The 23,260-nt window shown below is 41.4% G+C and overlaps 3 protein-coding genes across 4 annotated transcripts in view; 2 read left to right on the top strand and 1 right to left on the bottom strand.

Moving 5' to 3' along the window:
- loxl2a (lysyl oxidase-like 2a) overlaps nucleotides 1-14,736 on the top strand; it is a 41,332-nt gene extending 26,596 nt beyond the window's left edge. The window contains exons 9-14 of one of the 2 annotated variants that reach the window (XM_084705451.1): nucleotides 1,673-1,838; nucleotides 2,078-2,318; nucleotides 6,826-6,941; nucleotides 7,163-7,299; nucleotides 12,542-12,653; nucleotides 14,208-14,736. In XM_084705451.1, coding sequence (XP_084561577.1) covers nucleotides 1,673-1,838; nucleotides 2,078-2,318; nucleotides 6,826-6,941; nucleotides 7,163-7,299; nucleotides 12,542-12,653; nucleotides 14,208-14,272 — 837 coding nt within the window. In that variant the 3' untranslated portion in view covers nucleotides 14,273-14,736. Of the gene's footprint in view, nucleotides 1-1,672; nucleotides 1,839-2,077; nucleotides 2,319-6,825; nucleotides 6,942-7,162; nucleotides 7,300-12,541; nucleotides 12,654-14,207 lie in introns of those variants that run through there. The other variant, XM_084705452.1, reaches the window with a different exon arrangement.
- On the bottom strand, nucleotides 13,568-22,293 carry r3hcc1 (R3H domain and coiled-coil containing 1; the record flags this gene model as incomplete). The annotated part of the gene is made up of 8 exons (XM_084706252.1): nucleotides 13,568-14,005; nucleotides 18,981-19,093; nucleotides 19,200-19,295; nucleotides 19,405-19,475; nucleotides 20,807-20,979; nucleotides 21,089-21,707; nucleotides 21,868-22,005; nucleotides 22,130-22,293. Coding segments are annotated over 7 exons (1,374 nt in total), but the record flags the coding sequence as incomplete, so codon positions are not given.
- LOC146273568 (uncharacterized) lies at nucleotides 14,875-18,820 on the top strand. Its single transcript, XM_084705453.1, has 2 exons — nucleotides 14,875-16,138; nucleotides 16,754-18,820. Exons 1-2 carry the CDS (start codon nucleotides 16,119-16,121, stop codon nucleotides 17,754-17,756), a joined length of 1,023 nt encoding a protein of 340 aa, XP_084561579.1. The 5' UTR covers nucleotides 14,875-16,118; the 3' UTR covers nucleotides 17,757-18,820.
- Nucleotides 22,294-23,260: the final 967 nt, after the last annotated feature.

Raw genomic sequence — 23,260 nt, 5'->3', positions numbered from 1 at the left:
TGGGTGTGCTGAAGTCTTTGTTCCGCTTGTTGTTGTGGAAACCCCACACCCCTTGACTTGCTACAATACATAGGCCTAGTAAGTATTATAAACATAATTGATAATAATACAATAGTCAATATGATGTAAATAAACTGTAAACATAATGTAGTACAACTCAAATGTTATTGGCATGTGTCTGCTATAATCATGTTTGATGCGTTGTCTTTAACTGTATCGGGGTCCTTGCTTTTTTGGTCCCAATCCTCCGGTGGCCCTGAAGTGCGAAACACAACGGCAAATGGCGAAACACAACGGCAAATAGTAAAACACAATGGCGAATAGGAAAACACAACGGCAAATAGGAAATGTTTTGCTATTTGCCGTTGTGTTTTGCACTTAAGGGCCACCGTACAATCCTCTTATGCGCCTTTCAACAGCTCTGTGATTTGTTACTGCCAGCAGGGGCAGTAACAAATCACCATCTAAATGGTGACAGTCGTGCGATCAGTCTCTATTGACAATTTGCAGGTCACCTAAATGATAGCCTATAATGTCACCGTGATGGACTGGGCACCCTGATTCTAGTTTGTGAACTAGGCAGACTACTGACCAGGCTGGAAAGGTCTCCCACTCATGAGCATGAGATGGAGGCGGGGGAAAGTTGAACTCAGGTCTCCCCACTGGATGCCAGAGGAATCTATTAAATGAAAATTTGGGTTTCATTTTCGACATATAAAACAGTATGAGTCTGAGGTAATGTTACTATTTTGCACTCAAATTAAGGGGGGGGGGGGGGGGTGCGCTGGGGGGTGAGTTTGCCCAGGGAGCCAAACAAGCTAAGGCTGCCACTGACTGCCAGTATGGCTCCCATGCATTGCCCTCATCTGCATAACATGAGAAATCAGTATTCAGTCCTCACTGATGTGGTGTGCCATAATTGTAACATAAGATTCAGTGGGTCTTGATGTCCAGCCATCGCATGTAAGGGCCCCTCTTTCTGCTGAGTGAAGATATGTGCTTACTTGCTTAACTTCATACATCTTGGGCACAGCTATCTCAGTAATGTGTTTGCGAGTCTGGTACAACAACGGACCGATACAAACCTATGTGCGCCAGGTCAAGATGCGGTTAGATGTTATACATATAATATGTCCCAATTCAATGTATACTGCATGCAAATGTAAGTACTATGAAAGGGCAGCTGCAGTATCTACTAAAAGTAAAAAGTAAACAATTCAGGTTGCATAATCTCATGGTGGGAGGTATGATGGTTACAGCAAGAAGCCAATTAAAGTGGAGAACTGGCTAATTGCATTGGCAACTCAAAAAGTGTTTGAAATGTTTGATAGATTTTTATACCCAATAGCATAACTTATGAATGTAAACGTCTGGTATATGGGTATAGGGTACAGCTAAGTGGTAAAGCATTTGAATGCAGATCAAGGTCCTTGTACGTCACCTTTAAACAATGTAAACATTTTGTACGTAGAAAACGGTTATTCCTTTATCATAATGTATCATAACTACTCAGGCCTGGGCTAGGGCTGGGTGAACACATTTGGCAGTTATACAGTAGTTATAATATTAGCATTAAGGATCAATCTAGCTCGTTGTAAAATTCAAAAAATGTCAACTTGAAAAACGCAAGTGTTGTCTAATACTTGTTTAAATGTGTGTTGTGTCCTGAAAGGAGACATGGTACTGGTCTGGTGATGTGACAGCAGATGATGTGGTTGTCAGTGGGGTCAGGTGCTCGGGCACTGAGATGACTCTTGATCAGTGTCTCCACCATGGAAAACACCTTCACTGTCCCAGAGGAGGGGGGCGCTACGCAGCCGGGGTCTCCTGCACTCAGAGTAATCATAACATCTTGTCTATTACAGTTATATATATACACATATATTTGCCTATTTAAAAATGACCTGTAGCTGATATAAACTTTAAATGTATGTTGTAGACTAAAAAAAACATCTTCTTTACGTTGATTAATAGGACTAATTAAAAAACACTTTCTTGTACATTGTCATTGTCTGAGAATCCATGTTTCTGTTGAATTCAAATGTAAATATATATTTTTTGTTCTGTTCTCCCCCAGCTGCCCCAGACCTGGTTCTGAATGCCCAGGTGGTAGAACACACCATGTACCTAGAGGACCGGCCCATGTATGTGCTGCAGTGTGCCCACGAGGAGCAGTGTCTGTCCTCCAGCGCTGCCGCAGCCACTACCTCCTCTTACCGCCGACTCCTCCGCTTCTCCTCTCAGATCCACAACAACGGCCAGTCAGACTTCCGCCCCAGGGCCAGCCGCCACTCCTGGATTTGGCATGAGTGTCACAGGTGTTTCCTATAGGCCCGTGTGTTGCTCTATCCAGATGTAATAATACAATTAATCAATTGTATAAACATTTAGAGGACGGTTTAGGGGTTCCTAAAAAACTTCAAACATGGAAATACAAATGATCACCAATAATCCAAATGTATACCGATGCATCAAGGTATTTTTTTACCAGTCACAGCACTATAGCTACACTGGCCAAAAATATGTTGACCCCTGCTCAGTATATATAGTATATGCTTTTTAACACCTCCTTCTAAAATCATAGGCATGTGTTCATCATCCTCCACATTGCTGCTATGAATCTCTCGTCTCTACTGTAACTCCCTTCTTGCTGCCCTATTGTGTGCCATCTACCTGCATCTAAAATGCAGCCCCTTCCTAATCTAACACAAATGTGACCTGGCAGTGTAGCATCCTGTGTAAAGATTCCCTTGAATAATTTTAATTTCTGAACTATATGCAAATATGAAAGAGAAATTAGGAAACATAATTCATTCTTTCTCTTCGCTAACCTATGGTTTACCTTTTAATTATTATGTCAGATGAGTTGCTTTTGTTTGGGAAAACACAGTGCGCTCAAATAAGGGAGGGTAGTCAGATGGCTGAACGGGAATAGGGCTGTTAATTAGAAGGTTGCTGGTTCGATACAAATGCAAATGCAAATGACGTTGCGTCTTTGAGCAAGGCACTTGCCTTAGGGGAATGTCCCTATACTTACTGTAAGTTGCTCTGGATAGAGCATCTGCTAAACGAGCATCTGCTAAAAGACTAAATGTAAATAGTCAAGATGCCGGAGTAATACAATATGCATACATGACGTAGGCTATTCTACACCTTAAAGTATGTAACAGAGTGCTCTGTGATTGATCCACTGGAGGACACGTAACGTAAATGTCTATGACTGTAAATGCGCTCCTGAGGTCATTTCTTTGTCTGAATTACCGTATTTTCTTCGAATAAAAGCCGCCCTTGAATAAACGCCGCACCAATAATGAACGCTTTTTAATAAACGCTGCGTCGTTTATTCAAAGAAATATGGTGACTGTAAGATCGAGGTTCTGACAAAAGAGGTGGAGGTGAGAAAATGTGTCCTGTTTGGCAGCCTGTCATCAGGTACTAGTGACAAAAGAAAGTCGGCGGAGTGGAAAACTGTCACTATTTGCGCCCTTTCTTGTTTTTAACCTATAGCACTTTGAGATTTAGCTAAATGTAAAGTGCATAACAAATAAAGTCACTATTATTATAGGGCCATAAATTCTGTGGGATCAGAGAATCGGACCATGGCAGAAATCAGGGACGTCGTTAGGCCTGAAGCCCCCCTAAAATGTTCTTCAGCCCCCCCAAATCATTTGGCATTAGTGGCTTAATTTTTTTAAATGATAATAATTAAACTATTGTTTCTCACACGGACAAGTTATTTATAACTCTAACAAATTATAATCCAATAGCCTGTCATCATACTTTACAATACAAACCCCGGGCACTAGTACCGTCTCGACGTCAACGACAGCCAGTATTATAGCCAAGGAGTTCAAAGTAAATGATGCACGGAGTGAAATTGTAAGTACAAGGAGTTACAGAATGTGGCTATCTGTAATTGTTAGCGAGTGTTACCTGCTTTAGGTTTACTTGATATGAGGCAAATGAAAGCGAATATTGTAGTGGGCTATGTTAAAACTTAGCTAGCTTACTACTTTGTTAGAAACTGTCCCCAGTTAGCAAGAGTGTGAACTTGCAAATTCGAAATACAAGAAATAACTACCAACATCTCTCTATTCTTTGCATTGATATATCTCTCTAGTATTTCAAAACAATATTATCAGTCCCTATAGAATGTTGTTATTTATAATCAGTTAATTCTAGTGAAAACTAAATGTCATAGTGTCCCTCATAACGCTATTGTGCCGGTATATCATCCAATTCATTGACCAGATGGATATAAGAACATTCTTTAGGAGAGGTGGCAGCTCCGCCCAGTCAGATGAGAGAGAGAAGCAGGAGATTGACAGGGCTGAAGGAGCCGGTGTGACGGAGGTTAGCGGTCTACAGGTCTTGAAGGAAATGAGTGTTTTTTTTTCTTTTTTTTCTCTACTGTGGTAGAAATGTATAGGCATTTGTTGTCAGGCCTAGGCTACTCCAAGGCATAGCTTAAACTAAATTATTACATTATATTTTTATGCCAAGTCATAAAATTGGCTTCTGGATTTCGATCAGTTATGTTTCAATGTTTGAACTTATTTTAAAGGTGACATGACATGAAAACTTCATTTTATGAGGTTATTTAACATTAATATGAGTTCATCTAGCCTGCCTTTGGTCCCCCAGTGGCTAGAATTTTCGATAAGTGTAAACCAAGCCCTGCGTGTTCTTTTCCGCCTTTGACAAAATGAAGGCTCAATTGCGCTGTTTGAAAATCTCCCCCTAGTGACGTAGATACGAGAAAGGTTTCCTCCCCTCTCTCTGCTTTGCCCGCCCAGATCATCTGGCCCGCCCATGAGAAACTGAGCTACCACCGTGCAAGGGCAAGTGCGATATCGTTTTTTCCTGGAGAGACATCATGGGGAGCAAACAAACAAAGCACAACAGTTGCTCAGTGCTTGGATGTATGTAATTGCCACACGAAAACATGCCACTCCCCTTGGGGCTAAGCCCCCCCTTTCTTTGAATCCTAGAAACGCCCCTGGCAGAAATTAAGAAGAAATGGTCCGATGTAAAACTTTAAATGAAGAAACGAGTGGTGGCGCATTGTAACAGCATGGCAGCTATAGAGTTAGCGTGACATGCATTTCCTGAGTGATTTTGTCGTTTGATTTACACCCTTAAATTTAACAGAAGTGGTGGCGGATTAAACAGACGGGCTATATAGCATTTCCCGTTTTGGGTTTTGGCATTTTGATGTGATCATCCACATTAATGATCAAACTTTTATTTTTATGTTTTTTGAATAGTCAACGTCATAAACATAGTAGGCTAGTAGTAGTGGAAACTTTATTTTGTAATGTTTGGTGAGTTTTGGCACTTTTCAAGTCGAATTCGCCACGTTACAGAACCAGACAAGACTTTGCAGACGGTCCGCACATTCTCACGTCTGCTCAAAAGTGTCTGTGATGGCCCGCACATTCTCACATTTTCACATCACACCGTGTGTGTGAAAACCAGCTTACGCAAGCTTTTTGTGCGTACGCAACATTTATACGAGGCCCCAGTGGTCTCATTTATAAAGCGTCGAAAAGCCTAAATTGATCGTAGAATCCATCGTAGGATGAATCTTAGTTTAACGGGCCGTTCCTAAAGACATCGTAGCTAAAGTGTGTCGTAAAAACATTTTAACACTTGAAAGCGTATAGATTAGCCTACTACATACGAGCATGTTTGGGAAACGCACGTAAGAAATATCAATGGTTTTGTTTTTTGCTCAATCGTGGCTACGATCCATCGTTATCGGGAAACGCAGCCCAGGGCCATTAACATACTGGATTTGCATTCATGAGGTGCTTTGCATTGACCATTTATGGTTAAAAACGGGCGTGTTCAGGGCGGGGTAAAATGCTGATTCACGTACGCACACCTGTGGGTAATCTGTGATTTATAAAGGGAACATTGCTTACAGGTGTGCGTACGCACAGTTTTATGAATCAGTTTTTTTTGGGGGGGCGTACGCCATTTTAAGCTTTTGGGCGTTCGTACACTTTTAGTAAGAATCCTATGCACAGGTTTATAAATGAGACCCCAGGTCATTCTACAAAATTGTTAAATGTTATACAAACATTGAACACATTTTTCTCCGTAATGGCTCATTAACATATTCCCAAAAACCCGTTAACGCTTAAGCCACCTAGACTTCATGTCTCTGGATTTCACCCCCTGGTCAAACAACCCCATTATTTCAAGAGTCTTGGATAGAAGGCTGTAAAAGATGACAGGGACCCCCTGTCCTGCTTGTTTTAGATGTTTCCCTGTTCCAACACACCTGATTCAAATGCATGTACGTTACCAGGCTTCTACAGAGCTAGATAACGACCCTTTTATTGGAATCAGGTGTGTTGGAGCAGGGAAACATCTAAAACATGCAGGACAGGGGGTCCCTGAGGACAGGGTTGAGAACCACTGCCCTAGAGTCTCCTGTCCCACAGGGTGGTCAGAAGCCTCAGGACAAACAAACATTCCTCTAAATCCTTCACTTGACCTAACTCCTTTTCTGCCAACTGTAAGCTAGTCTCATGATGTTCCTTAACAATAGACATATAACCATTTTCATTTAAATCACTCATGATACCCATATAAATTATGTTACACTTTGCATTTCTACCAAAAGACAGTTCATGTCAGAAAGGAAAACGACAGATCAGTAACTCATAATAATTGTGCTTTATGTAAGGCTTGTCACGCTCTGGATAAGAGTGTCTCCTAAAATGACTAAATGTAAAATGACTAAATGTAGTACTGGATTAATACCTTCTTATCAAATCCATTTCAATTTGAATGTGTGTCCCCTGTCCTGATCAGGCACTACCATAGTATGGAGGTCTTCACACACTATGATCTTTTCACTCTCAACGGCACCAAGGTGGCAGAGGGACATAAGGCCAGCTTCTGTCTAGAGGATACTCAATGTGATGAAGGTAATAGCCAACCTTATGGCTCTTTCGTAAAGCATTTTTAAGCGTTTGTATAACTTTATATCAAGCTGTTAATATAGGTAGGTGTAGATACAGTGGAGTTCTTGTAATTTATAATTAATATTAATAAAATTAATAATTTTATTGCAATTTGGTTCATTTTACATACATAATATCAGGATTCTGTATGTCAGGCTGTAGCCTAACTGTTTTGTAATTAACAGGTATTGAAAAGAGATACGCGTGTGCCAATTTTGGTGAACAGGGCATCAGTATTGGCTGCTGGGATACCTACAGACACGATATTGACTGCCAGTGGATTGATGTCACAGATGTTCATCCAGGAGACTACATCTTTCAGGTTAACTTGCCTGTTTTGCTTTATATTTTAGAAGGGGTGAACTATTACTATTCATCGAATTAAGGGGGCCAGTCATGTTAGTTGCATTTAAATCTCTTTAATATTGCCAGGAATCTGTGTGTGTGTCTGTTTGTATTTCATTCTAGGAAAGCGAGTTTCCCACAATTATCTCGAGAACTGGACGCAAAATTCATATCTTTTATAATCCAGTGGAGTGCAATGCTGCGTTTGTGGTTTGGATTTCGACATTTCCCAAAAATACTTTGATGCTAGTTTCGCAATGGATCTTTTTCAGCCATGTGGAGTTTGCACTATACGCTTCACTTAGCACTTGGACCAGTGCCAGTCCTAGCACACTCGGCGCCCTAGGCGAGATGTATGAACAGCGCCCCCCCCCCCCCCCGGCATCAGGGCCGGGGTGGGTAATCGGGAGAGTTCCCGGTGGGCTGCCTCACTTTTGGGCCGGTAGAGTTTTTTGTTGTTGATATTTGTCACGTTAGTATTATCTTCTCTTAAAGTACGCTATACACGTTCCGCATTCTGACCTCTCAGCCTCTGCATGGGTTGTACCATGTGAGGGAGTTCTCTCCTCCCAAATAGAGTTGGTTGGGTCCATTGCCAGTCTTTTCCAAAAGCTTTTCTCAGATAGGATACCGATAGCTAGGCGGGGGGCTCTACCGTAATGATACGCGTCAGCGAGGATGGATGGGAGCAGGGCCGGAGTGAGGGCATCATGAGACAAGGTTTTACCTATCTATAAAACATCTATGTTTATTTTAAATAAAGCTCAATGAAACTATTTTGCGCTTAAACTATTTTGCGCTTAAATAAATAATCAAGTGTGGAAGTCCCTATCTTGCATCACATCAAACCCATACGTCCTAGGTTGGGGCTAAGCTCAGAATGTTTACAAAGTCTGGCTCCATGCCTGATTAACACTCGGATCGTTAGCAGTCTCAAAAATGATCAAAATCAGAATTGGTGTTTATTCACCATGAAAGTTTGCACAGACAAGGAATTTACTTTGGCAGGAGCATTTTCCGCGCCAAAAATTTAAATGTGAATGAAATGTGTATATATATATATATATATATATATATATATATATATATATATATATATATATATATATATATATATATATATATATATATATATATATTTTTTATATATATATATATATATAAAAAATCCAATCCCTTTCTGTTATCATAATACCCCCCAGAACGGTTCACTGCACCCCCAGTCAAAGCAGGCTGCATCCGGCCCTGTTTGGTAGCCTATATAAAAAAAAGTGGTCCGGTCTTGGGCCTGAAACTCCCGGGCTGAAAAGTGGCCCCACTCCGGCCCTGACTGGCATTGTATCAAAAGGATCGATTCACAATTTAAAATATGTATCCTACCTGGGATTTCTTTTAAACAAGTGATTTTAGAATATTTTTATAATAGTAGTCAGACGCATAGTATAGGAATTTACTTAAATAAGAAAGTCAATGGGAACTATTTTTTCTCATATTTAATTCGAATTCCACTTAGTACTGCTAGTTTATGTACCCTTACTATAGATAGTCCACATATTTAAATTTAGGTTCCTATACTTCTTGCCAAAGCAAATTCATTGTCTGTGTAAACTTTCATGGTGAATGAAACCCATTCTGATTCAGATTCTTCGGCTGTGTTTGTGCTTATCAAGAGTTCATCAGCGGCAGCGCGCCACGCTCTCTCACTCTCACTCAGTGAAAGCACACTCACGGTGCGTTCACACTGCAGCGTTTTTTACTGCTCTGGTCTTCCTGGCATGAGCGTGCACCACGCTCGGGGGCATGTCAGACAGATTAATTCAGAGCTGTAGTTTTCTTATATCACTGTTGTAGTTTGTGTAATGTCATGGCAAATGTGCAGACAAAATACAACTTTCATACATTAAGCAAAAATCCGATACGCTTTCTAGATCTGACCTGATCTTATCTACAGCACACAATAAGGATATCTTTTTCCACACTTTTTTTAGGCAGAGTGAAAGATTAAATGCCAACCGCACTCTGTAACGGGTCTTGTGCCGGCTGGAATACAGAGATGGTCCATGTTGTATTTGCGCTCATTTTTATTGGGGTGTGCTTGCCTTTGGCGGGCACAAACCATTGTTATCTCACATATATATTTATTATTAATAATGTTTATTTTCGCGCCCTAAGGCTCAGTCAATATTTGGACAACACAGACAAAGTCTGTGTAAAGTCTGTCAAAAGGTTCGTCTTGGTCATGATTGCGTTGGTTCTATTGGGATTTATGTTCCGTTGCACGGTTTAGGTTTTAATTACGTTTTTGTGGTAAAAGTGAAGCTAACGGTGGCTAACTTGCTAGCCACAGTCACTGACGCTACTGACGTCACTAACGTCACAAAATATTGCGTGACTACCTCTAGCAGAACATTAGTTTAGCAGCTCGTTAACTTCTGGGAGATAGCTAGGCTAACTGCTTTACTGTAAGGGAGCTGCAGAAACACCACAAGCAAAGAGGCCAGGGTGATAACTATTTACTCATTTTACTTTGTGATATGAAACACAATTGTGAAGTGTAATGTACAGCCTAAACTTTAATCTGTTCATGAAAATAATTAATTTCAGCCTAGACCGTAGAACGGAAGTAACATTAAATCAAATTCAACCAACGCAATCGTGATTTTTCCCTAATTAAATGTCAAGGTTATTTACGTTTTTGGGGGCATATTTTCAGTTAGCAGATGATACTATTTGAATTGCGATTCCATCTCAGATGGCTAGCTACTGCTGGTAAAGTCATTGTTAAAATACATTTCAAAGTTTTTTTTTTATTCATGATTGAATGCAATATGAGTAGGCTAAATGCCTGAAAATATCATGAGAAGGGAAAAACTTACAATGACGTGTAAGTCATAGAGATTTTTTTTCAATTTTTACACCGGTCTGCCAAATGTATTCGTTTAGATTCAACTATGAGGTTGCTGATCACCATTCCCTCTTGCAGGGGAAATGAGAAGACAACTATTTCATTCTACTCTTCCCTCTTAGTGTTTTGAGTTGTAAATGAGCAGGAAAAAAATGCTTTTAAATATATTTAATACTTATAAATAATAAGTAGGCTATGCATTTTAATATAAAATATACATAAATATCAGTTATACATTTTAATTTAAATACGGACCCCTGCAAACAAAACAAGCAAGCACACCCTACAATTTCCCCAGAAATTGTACCCTCTCTAGTTATTAATGTATTGTAAAAAATTCTACAAGCTAGATAGCACTGGCAATTTTCCCAGTAACATTGAAAATAGTTGTATGCATATTCTAGCTGGATTTATAACCACACCCTGTATATTTTTTTCTTTTTTTGTATCCGGTCCTCAACGTCTTCCATTTATTTTGCATACATCGACTAGAAAAAAAGATGCATCAGACATAAACATTGACATGTGACATAACCCTTTTATTATATTACTCGAAATCTCTACAATTCAATCGCTAGATTATGATTGCCCCTACACATTCACTGTATGGATAGCGAGTGGCTGCCAGCCAGCATTTCAACGTTGAATGTCAATTGTGTGCCAGGTAAGCTAGCTAGAATATGCAGCTAGCACAGAAGAAAGTTAGGTAATGTAACAAAACTGAATTAAAATACAAAATACACACCAGGGACACCAACAACCTTAGCAACTCTGCGCCAGGTATACATTTTTTTGTTTACGTCTCTGTAATCGAACATAGACGTATCATACAATACTGGGTATGAAGACACATACGATGAGTTGCTCTTCCATCTTGAAATTGTAAAACCTAGAAATGTTTACCATGACCAACAGTTGCTACGTTACGAGAAACAAGAAACCAGCGTTTTCACCCTCCTCATTTACATTAAGTTGAGAAAATCCAACTTTCGACCCGCGGCTCGCCTTCCCACAATGCCCTATGCGAGCGTCAACACCTGGTTTAATTGAAAATGAATTGGAAGCCGACGCCCCGCTCTGCCCGCTCCGCTGCAGTGTGAACACACCGTCAGCGCAGATTTGAGTACATTGCTGCGGTCATGACTGAAAGAAAAGGAAGCATAATCTGGAGTTATTTCACTCCAGTTAACAACGATGAAGCTTCATGTGACATTTGTCAAACAACAATACGCCATTGTGGCATTACCACAAACATGCATCAAAAGTTAAACACCCTAAAGAGCACAACGAAGTAGCTTACAGCTGACGCGAGCAGAGGAGACAACACAGACACTTATTGCGGATTATTTAATATTAATAACGATGGCTCTCCGAATGCATTATAAAATTACTCAAATTAAAAAAATCATATAGATGCATCAGTATCGATATTGACAATACTGGTCTTGAAAGTACTTGGTATTAGATTGAAAAGAAAATGATTGGTATCGCCCATCCCTACTAAACTGGCTCTCGTAAAACGAAAATATATGGATTGAGAGAGCCGGAAACAGGACAATTGAAAGGCATTTCAACTGTGCATGCAAGCACTGTATGGTGAATTAGGCCTAGAAATATGACAACTGGCTCAACCATTGTGCATGTAACGACTTCTGTTATGAACTAAATGTCTCGCTATTTGTGGTGGTAAGACAATTTAACAGAGAACCAATATAATACATTTTGATCAAAATAACATTAGCAATTCATAATGTAGGAAACAGCAGACAAATAAAGGCTGCATAATAATTTGCATGAATGCACCACAGTATTGGCAATTTATTTAAAATATTGAGTAATTGCTGATATGATATTTCTTACGTGACTGGAATGGATGATGTGGAGGTTTATGTAGTACTTTAGAGATGACAGAGAATTTAAATTGTGATCTGAGAAATATAAGTACCAAAATCACTTAGAAGAACTGTCATCACCAGCTCCATCACGGGACCTGCTGAATCTGTAATTCTAAATCAGTGTGTCACCGACATCATCGCTATAACTTTGCCCTATCTATAACTACAGGAATCTGTGTGTGTGTGTGCCACCAATTTGATCACGGGCACTGTGCACCATCTATAGTTCAAGTAATCTGTATTTGTGTGTTTCACTGACATCTTAATTACCAACTGCATCACAGGTATTGTGCACTAGTTATATATAATTTAACTACATTCTAAAACTCTAAGGCAGTAAACATGGCATTATTGGTGGTTTATCCAGTTGACATATTGTCAACATTGCATTTAGTGTACTTTCTGTTTTTCTCTTACAGGTTGTGATCAATCCCAACTATGAGGTTGCAGAATCAGACTACACCAACAACATAATGAAGTGCAAATGTCGTTATGATGGGCATCGTATATGGACATACAACTGTCATATAGGTGACTTAAATTAGGGTCTGACATTTAATTGTTGTTGTATTTTTTTACCCAGTCAAATAGGTAAACATTCATGTAAAAGTTAAAATGTGTAAACTCTAAACCTGATGTGAAAAGCAAACCAGTTTGACAGAACATCCTGTCCACCAGTACAGATAGTTTGAAACTCAGTGTCTTGTACTGCATGTATCAGAGATTGTGAGGGGATTTAGAACCCAAATCCCCTACACCTGGTTCTGGTTTGGGCACTCTCTTAAGGGAGGTTAGTACCATAGGTGTACATTCCCATCCTTCTTGACAGATTAGCCTTACAATCCAACAATGCAACTTCCCTAATGTCTTAGCGAAATAAAGCACATCAATGTTCCCATTTGGGCACCAACATGTAATGAACAGTTGATGACAAGACTCAAACTAGCTGTGGTTATAGCTGTGGTTGTGATGACTGTGATTATCAAATAAATATGCTTATATGTGCCCTACATAATTTAAAAACAAACATGCATACATATTTAGCATATTTTGAAAACCAATCTTAAAATCTGGCTTCAAACCAACCAGCATTAGCATTATTGAAGTAAAATATTCATGAAGCACAGTCATGACTGCCTATTTAATGCAAGTGATGATTATCCAACAAAATCCTTTAGGATTATTATAATACTTTTTAAATCAAAACGTATATATTCACAAATATTTCCTTTAAACAATTATGCTATGCTTTGGGTTTTTGTTCCAAAAAATAAATAAAAGAAGTTAGTTACTCAACACCTTTTTTACTTCTCCCTCGTAAAACAATTATACCATTGGTAAATGTTTTTTATAAAGATTTTTTTCAAGAAGACAAAGAAGGTAAAGATTTATTACTGTATAGTATTAATTCAACTAGCAATTCAATAAACTGGGGAAAACCTAGATTCAGTATGCAGACTTTTTTAATGCCCTTACTGCTTATCACAAAACAACTATAGCCACTTCATGGAATTGTTATGAGTCTTTAAAATGGTTTTGTCTTTGCTAAAAAGTCCTGTTGATTGGTTATGTCTGTGTACATTACATACATACAGCCAATGGACATATTCAATATTAACAGATGGAACAAAAGTATTGAATTACAACTTCAAAACAGGCATTGTGGAAAGTAAAAACATACTTTTAACTTATTACAGAAACACAGTGTCCATTTTCTACAAAGCTACAGACAAAGTAACCGTTGAAACACTTGAACAGTCTGAAGCGCAGCAGTCTAATGATCTTGGAACATTTATGGATGAATGAACTGATCATTAATGTTGAACGTCTCTTGAGGATTTGCAGTTATGACAAGCGGAGTTTTGGTGATTGGGTTGCTTTCCCTGTTGAACATGAAATAGAGATTCATCGATTTACGTATAAAGACATATACACACATATATACATACCCCCAGACAAAATGAAGAACACATGTTTCTCTTAAGTTAAAGTGTTGAAAGACAATAAGAAAAAACAATTTGAATGTAAATGTTCTATTTAAAATTGTAAGGCTAATCACATGCCCTACTCATCTGTCTTTCATAGGGGGTTCATTGAGCTCGGAAACTGAAGTAGGCTTCCCTGGGCTTCAGAACAACCAGCTTAGGTGAAACTAACAACAAACTGTCAAAAGACCTGGAGGACGACTGGTTGAGAAATACCATCAAGACTGTGGTGAAACCGCTAACCACAAGAAGATGCAAAAGGCTCTGTTACATACCCTTCTGGGCCAGATGATGGCCTGTAACCTTTACTGATTAAACAATTTCAACCTGACACCTGTTTAAGAGGCATATTTGAATTGTTTAATTTACAGTAAAAAAATATTCTATCAATTTTCCAGCCTGTAAGTCAAAATCTCAACAAGCAAATGGAACAGCAGAAGTGTCACCTTTATAAAAGCTATTGGTATAAAATGGCACATTGAAAAAGGGACTCCCAAATACAACCTCATTCATAATTACTATTATAGATGTGTTAGCTGGTAAATTGTAAAAGAATTGAATGCGAAACGTGTTTATTTTTCTTGTCATAACTATCTGTATATCACTGCATAATAAAAGTTTCATTGACATGAGATGTCAGTTTGTGTGAGTAAAGCCGACTGCACACTGTAGGATTTTGGCCATGATTTAGTCATCGGAGACTCAAGGCGAAAATCTGTACTCTGATCGCTAGTTTGACCTTGTGTCCTTGGGCAAGGCACTTCACCCTCAGGGGGAATGTCCCTGTACTTACTGCAAGTCGCTCTGGATAAGTGTAGTTTGACATGTTCCCTGAAAGCCAATTAATGACCGTTGCAACAAACAATGTCCTCCAATTAAATTAAGGCAATGTCAGAAGATTTTAGGAACAGTCTTGTAGTGTGGCTTCTCTTACGACCATTGTGTCTTTTTTGTCGATTGAGTCTTCTTGCGTGCTTCCGTTTTTTGCATCTTGACTGTCGTACAGTCTGACATTAATCACAACTGGGATCTTACAAATGTGAACGTTTCCTTAGCTCATTATACTGGCATTTGTATATGGACAATAACAGTCATAACCTGTTACTGTATATTGTTACTGTTATTGTTTCTGTTGCTAGTTGGAGACTACGGAGGACGGGGCATTCTTAATTGTATTTTAGAGTTTCTCTTCCCTGGAATAGATTTCATGTTCCGACCGTGGGTTAGCGCTGACAGACACATGGATCCGCCCAGAGAACACTGCAACTCCAGCTGCTCTCTCCGTCAACCACTCCTTCACTCACTCACCCCGCTCAACCGGGCGGGCTGGTGGGACAGGTTTGCTTCTTTACCCACATATTAAATACACATCCACACCACTCTCTGTTACTGCCAAATAATTTGAACACCATTATGTGATGCTAACTGATCCTATCAAATCATGCTTAATTGTTCTTTATCACCCACCAGGACCGCGAGCCGACTTTGTGGAGCCGGACATGCTCCTCAGCGACCTCCCGGATGATGGAACCCCCCTGATAGTCCTTGGGGACTTCAACATCCACCTCCAAGGACCTCTTTATACCTGACGCTGCTGAGCACACCGGCGACCCACAAGGCAGGCAAACAACTAGACCTCGTCCTGACAACTGCATCACTGACTTAACCTCTGTAACCCCACTGCACATTTCTGATCACTTCTTTATCCAATTCTCTGTCTCTCTCCCTCCAACTCCTCCTACCTCCCCTCCCCTCGTAACTTTCTGGCGCAACCTCCGCTCCATATCCCCCTCACATTTCTCCTCTATTCTAACATCCTCCCTCCCTCCCATTGACGAGTTCTTGTCCCACCCAACTAACACTGCCACCAACACCTTGTTAACCACTTTAACTGCATCACTTGACTTGACTGTCCCCTGTCAACCAGGCCTGCACGATCTTCTCCCTCCTGCCCGTGGCTTACGGATGTTATTCGTGAAGAACAGTCCGCCCTTTAGGCAGCTGAGGGGAGATGGCGCAAGTCCAAAGACGGTCTGGACCTTGATAAGTATCAATCCCTCCTTAAATCCTTCTCTTCTCACATAACTGGTGCTAAAACCCTCTACTTTCTGAACAAAATTAACTCTGCTTCAAACCCCCACAAACTTTTTTCTACCTTCTCCACACTTCTTAACCCAACTCCCCCTCCTCCCTCCACCCTGACAGCAAATGACTTCTGCTCCTTCTTTGAGAAAAAAGTTGTCGACATTAGCAGTCGGCTCCCTAAACCTACCTTTCCTACCCTCTCACCCTCCATGACTGACCCAACTAAATGTCTCAACTCTTCCTCTCCCCTGTCCGAGGCAGAGATTTCAGACCTCATTCTCCCTCATCGCCCCACCTTCTGTCCCCTTGATCTTATCCTCTCCCCTCTCTTTCAAACCATCTCCCTCTCCATCATAACTTTTCTTCTCCTCCTAAACTCCTCTCCTACCTCCGGCACCTTTCCCTCTGCCTTCAAACAGGCCAGAGTTACCCCTCTACTCAAAAAACCCTCCCTTAACCCTGCTGTCCTCCACAACTACAGACCAGTATCACTGTTACCCTTCTTTTTCAAAAACAATTGAACGTGCTGTATCTAACCAACTGTCTATCTTTCTCTCTCAGAACAAACAGCTTGACCCCAACCAATCGGGCTTCAAGACTGGCCACTTTACAGAGACTGCCCTCCTTTCAGTCACCACTGCCCTCCATTCAGCCAGAGCGACTTCCAGGTCATCAGTCATCATTCTGCTGGACTTTTCTGCAGCGTTTGCTACGGTCAACCACCAGATCCTGCTCTCCAGACTTGATGGGCATCACTGGCACTGCACTTCAGTGGATCTTATCCTACCTGTCGGGACCTACCAGGTCTCCTGGGGAGGCAAACTGTCAGGCCCTCCACAGCTCTCCACTGGTGTCCCACAGGGCTCCGTCCTTGGAACCCTCCTCATCTCTCTGTACACCACCTCACTTGGACCAATCATCACCTCCCATGGCTTCTCCTACCACTGCTACGCTGACGACATGCAGCTGTACCTGTTGTCCCCCCCCTCCCCCGAGCGATCCGGGGATCTCAGCTAGGATTGAGGCCTGCCTCACAGACATCTCCGCCTGGATGACCGAGCACCACCTCCAGCTGAACCTCGCCAAAACAGAACTTCTCGTCATCCCGGCTAAAGCCTCCATCTCCCACGATCTTACAATCACCCTGGGATCTGCGACGCTGACCCCTTCATCCTCTGCCAGGAACCTTGGGGTTACCATGGATGACGAGCTCTCCCTCACTGCCCACATTGCTGCAGTCTCCCGGTCCTGTAGATTTATCCTCTACAACATCCGGAAGATCAGGAGATACCTGTCTGAGCACTCCACCCAGCTGCTAGTCCAAGCACTTGTCCTCTCCAATTTGGACTGTTGCAACTCGCTGCTCGCTGGTCTCCCAGCATATGCAACCCGCCCTCTTCAGAGGATTCAGAACGCAGTGACCCGCCTGGTCTACAATCTACCCAGACGCTCCCATGTTACCCCGCTCCTCATCTCTCTCCACTGGCTACCCATCACGGCGCGTATCAGATTCAAGACCCTGGTACTGACCTTCCAAGCAGTGAACGGGAATGCACCCGACTAAATCAATCCTCTCCTGCAGCCTTAGACCCCCACCCCCTACCTACGGACTTCTTCAGACAACCGCCTGGTGGCCCCACCGCTCAAAACCGCCCGGTCCCAACACAAGCTCTTCTCCTGTCTGGCCCCCCAGTGGTGGAATCAACTCCCCACCTCCATCAGAGACACTGTCTCTCCACCTTCAAGAAAAGGCTCAAGACGCACATGTTCCGGGAGTACAACGGTACTTAGGAATGGTTTGCTGGACCTGATGTTAGTTTCCTCAAGGATCACAATGACTCTTGCTTAGAGACTTGTTGTTCTTGTGGTTAATGGTAACTGATTTTAAAATGTTGTACTCTCTGTGATATATTGTTTTCATTGTTGCTTGTTTTTCTAAAAGGTACACTAGCATTAGTAGTGGTTCATGTTGTTTAATTGTAACTTGTTTAACTACATGGTCTTATGGTTCTTCCCTTTGGCACTTATTTTGGTTGTTCACAAAATGTGCTTCATGTTTTGGCTACTCGCAATGTTTTTGGGGCTATCTTGTTGTTATTATCAGTGACCTATGCACTTTGTAAAGCTCTCTTTTGAAGTCACTTTGCATAAAAGTGTCTGCTAAATGAAAAATGACTAAATGTAAATTAGTCTGTGTGGGAAACACTGCCCGGACCTGTGGCTACCTGGCCCAATTTGAACACTAGATTTTGGTGTTTCAACAACACCCATTGACCCGGGACACTTGACTGACCTGCTGTATGTTTAGCCTGTGTTCTGCACCTCTTTTTCACCAACCGTCTCTGGAGGAGATTCCTCACTGAATAGCTCCTCCCAAGGTTTCTTCAATTTTTTGAGGTTGAGGGGCAGTTCTATGGGCGTATGTGAAGCCCTCTGTGTTATTGCTTATAAAAAGGTATATACAAATACATTCTTATTTTATTTGAGTCATGTGACCATTACCGTTAGCTTTGAAGGGGGACGTTTTAAATAAATAATTTTTTATTATCTAACCATAAGCATTTGTGTATGTTTAGTGTTATAAATTGCGTGAAGAAATTTTTTAATAAAAATACATGTAATCTGTTACTGTACGTCTAACAGAAAGGACCCTTTCTGAGAGTACAAATCAGGTAGTGACATCCCAATATTGGATCCTTCGATAGGCCAGCAGCACTGGTACCTGAGGTCCCATCTGTCAGATCTACAGCCCTGCTGTGCTTGTCCCTGCTGTACTAGTGATGCATACCTAGTAACGCTGTACCCGTGCTTCAGTTTTCTGCAGTCCCAGAGCCCTGGTCACCATCCTCCGAGCCACCGCAGAGTCAGTGCGGGGTCGCTCTTTCACTGGCTGAATAAACTCTGGAGAAATACAAGAGTAAAGCAACACTGAATCTCTACATGTATTACATCCTAGTCTTGTGAAATCAACTAACTATACAGATGCAGAAATACTGTTAATAGATACCTGCTCGTCTCACAGCTTTGCATTTGGACTTTCTGCTCCCTTCAGACAGCGTGCGTGTCTTCAGAAGAGGGTGACACAGAGACAGCGCATGGGATGCTACACAAACAGCCAAATAATGACACAAAGGAAACAATAACACATTGTTACCTGTTCACTTATACAATAATATCCTCTGTAGTACACAATCTTTCAAAGTTAATCATACCTGCAGATTGGCTTGAGAACACACCAAGAGCATGAGTGTCGTCCACCCACTTAATCTTCATACCACCAGTGCTGAATGACAAAGGGTGTTAGATTATGGTGACTGCCATAAGGTGGCTAGCTCAAAAACAAATGTACAATGCGAGTCAAAGAATCTGTATTTGTGTGTTTAACTGATATCCTAATCACCGACTGCATCCTGGGAACTGTGCATCAGTGTACACAATTCCCCCTGAAAACAAGGCACATGGGAATGTTGACCGCTAGGCAACAAGTCGGAACCTTAGATTACCACTTTCTGCGTCCGACGCAGGTATGAGTAGCGTTCTCCCCAGAAGATTGTTTTTGGGGGAAAACAGACTTCTGTGTTCTAAGATTAGTATAGATGTGATTGTAATAACATGCCACTACAGGGCACTTGACACTTATTAAACCCATTAACAACCTTCTTCTATGAAGTCTTAACATTGTATAAATATCTCAGGCTTAAGATGAAGCCTCACTTCTTAGGAGAGCTATGAGGCAACGGCAGGATTCTCCACTCTATTTACATTTATTCATTTAGCAAAATGTATCCAAAGCGACTTCCAAGAGAGAGCTTTAAAAAAAGAATATAGGTCACTCTATGCACGTGTTTTTGTTAATCACAACATTTTTGGTACTTGCAATCAGATCAACCTAAATCTAATACACAGCAGCCAAACTTGCCTAGAGCTGTAATCTCTAGATAGTTGTTTCTGTGACATTTATTCCTTCTCCATCACCGTTCATCTGTCTATGGTCATCAAATATGCTACTGAAGGAGGGTGGACTGCATACACATATCATGGTGTACTGTATGCATCATGGTGTACTGCATGCATCATGGTGTACTGAATGCATCATGGTGTACTGTATGCATCATGGTGTACTGTATGCATCATGGTGTACTGTATGCATCATGGTGTACTGTATGCATCATGGTGTACTGAATGCATCATGGTGTACTGCATGCATCATGGTGTACTGCATGCATCATGGTGTACTGCATGCATCATGGTGTACTGCATGCATCATGGTGTACTGCATGCATCATGGTGTACTGCATGCATCATGGTGTACTGCATGCATCATGGTGTACTGCATGCATCATGGTGTACTGCATGCATCATGGTGTACTGCATGCATCATGGTGTACTGCATGCATCATGGTGTACTGCATGCATCATGGTGTACTGAATGCATCATGGTGTACTGAATGCATCATGGTGTACTGCATGCATCATGGTGTACTGAATGCATCATGGTGTACTGCATGCATCATGGTGTACTGTATGCATCATGGTGTACTGTATGCATCATGGTGTACTGTATGCATTCGAGTTTCAAGTGGTCTTCGTGAAATGCCTGATTGGAAATCTCACCTGTATTCTGTGAAGGCATCTTGAAGGTCTTCTGTTTTGAACATGGGAGGAAAGTCGTAGATCTCAATCACATGGGAAAAGTCCTCTTGGTTAATCCAAAGAGCCTCATAGCAGGAGTAGTCATTGTGGGCATGCTCAATTGATATGTTGGTGTCTTTCAAGTGTACCATGATCTGACAAGAAAAATGTAAGCTATGACCAACAGTTGAACAGCAATGTATGTGGAATCTACAGGAGCAAGCAGGCCATGTGTGAGATGAGGGACACAAGACTCAGGTTTACCTCTTCAAAGAAGCTGCTAGCATCCTCTGTGGTTTTTGCTGGTATTTCTGAGATGTTCAGCTCCTGTCTGTCATCTATCAGGTTCTCCTGCCCATGTATCTCCTCTTCCGAGTCCTCCAGGGTCACAGCCATGAAGTAAGACACTACCTGGTCCAAAGCAGGGGGCCAAGGACTGGAGTTGGCACCATTCAGCTGCACAAACATATCCTTCTGCTCACCCAAAAGCTGATCAGAATTGTTTGCTGTAGATTTTTCCAAGCTGTCAGTTGCACTGTTCTGGTTAGGAGCACGTGATAATGTTCCTTCTGTGGTTTCAGAGCTGGAGCATAGGGAAGAGGCACTGGTGACAGATTGGGTGCTACCTGAAGGACCAAGGTTGGGCAAACCCACGTCTATTGTCGTCAAAGGTGAGTCCGGAGGAGAAAGCGGAAGTCTCTCCCTGGCCGCGCGAGGGACGTAGATGGCCTTGTCTGGGCGTTTAGCCCCTTGGTTCCTAAGGGAGGTACGGGTAGGTCTGGCCTGCATTGACAGCTTGCTATCCGCCCCTACCCCCCGCCTGAAAGGCTCCTCATACAAACTACTGTTGCTTTCACTGTCACTGTACTGCTCCAGGTCAACCCTGCCAAAAAAAGGTACACAAAAAAACAATCATATATCACCCATTTACAAGTTCTGTTTCCCCATAAACATTTAAGTGAGAGAAGGAAACTCTGATCACTATAATGAATTAACTTTTGCTGGAGCTACCTAACAAAGTAATATCACATGGCATTCTATACCTGAGCTGTTGGAAGCAAACCACAACCCTCCTGCACCAGCCCTCGCCCACTGAAAAAGTTGCCAAACTGGGGTAGTTCTCAGTGGTTTTGTGTATCAGGTAGCGCAGTCTGTTTGGTAGAGCAGGGAAGAGTACCACACTGGGGACACAATATTATAGTTAACAACATAACTGCATCAATGTTATCGGTACAGCACTATATTTAATAGTTTTAATTGACAAAAAAAAGTTCCTGGTGATGTACAGACTAAAGGGAGACGTACCTTTTCTGGTTATCTCTCTGTATGCAATTTTCCAGTTCGTCCAAGACTGTGTGCACAAATTCATTTTCTTGCTTGGGAAGATAAACACCACTTAAGCTAGGAAACGCCAGGGTGACCAGTATAAATATTACTGACAGCTCTTGCTTTATGCCAGCGTGGCTAAATTAATGTGTCTACAAGGTATCTCTAATGCTGGCAACGTTTAAAATGTCTGGCATGTACTAGCTAGACTAATTAAAACTTCTCTATTTTAGCCGAATTGAGAAGCTTTTTGATTTGCTAAGCTACAGGGCAAGCCTCACTCCTGTAGCTAGATAGCTACCTCGCATGACATCTAAGATCAATCTCGCGGATTCGTCAACCACAAATCAAACTTTAGACGTTACAATATACTTTTCTCACCGTCTAACCTATGGTTGGCTCTGACTGTAGCTGACGAGATAAATTCGTCATGCAGTGTTTGCAAACTAGCGTGCTAATCTCACAACAATATTTCGTAACAGCGCCCCTAGAGAGTCGGCGGCTAGGATTTAATTATAACCCACTGGTAAGAAAGGAAAGTACATATATCCTGTGTCAACGAATTAGATGCACAGCGGAACCTGATAATATCTGACATACAGCCGAAACTAAAGCACCAAGGACTTTAGAATCTCTATTTACAATGATGAGACCAGAGAAAACTCAAGGGAAAACGTTGTAACGCATACATCACTAATGGTAGACGGACTAGCATCCCTCAGCATCTTTCAGATTTCCTCACAGTTCAGTTACCCACTACCAATTGAATACGCAGGACAATTGGTTAGTGGTACGTACCACACCCGAACATTATCTAAACAAAAAGTTACACTTATAAGTGATTAGTCTGTTTTATATTTATTGGATGGATAGTCCATTGTACCATACACCCAATAGATTTTACATTTTTGCTCAATACAATCTAGTGAAATGGTTGAGTATCTGAGTCAACTAATATAATTAGTCCCATTTTTATTTAGCCCCAGAGGAATACTAAATGTATACTACAGGTAGTAGTATCCATTGCTGTACCACTACCACCTGTACCAAACACAGACCAACACCATTTAATGGGCTATAGAAAGTGGCATTAAGACATTCTCCTACTCA

The sequence above is a fragment of the Hypomesus nipponensis genome, chromosome 9 (assembly GCF_054491055.1).
Source record: "Hypomesus nipponensis isolate SF chromosome 9, ASM5449105v1, whole genome shotgun sequence".
Lineage (NCBI taxonomy): Eukaryota > Metazoa > Chordata > Actinopteri > Osmeriformes > Osmeridae > Hypomesus > Hypomesus nipponensis.
Note: the sequence above shows the minus strand (reverse complement) of the source record. Positions and strands in the feature narration are given on the sequence as shown.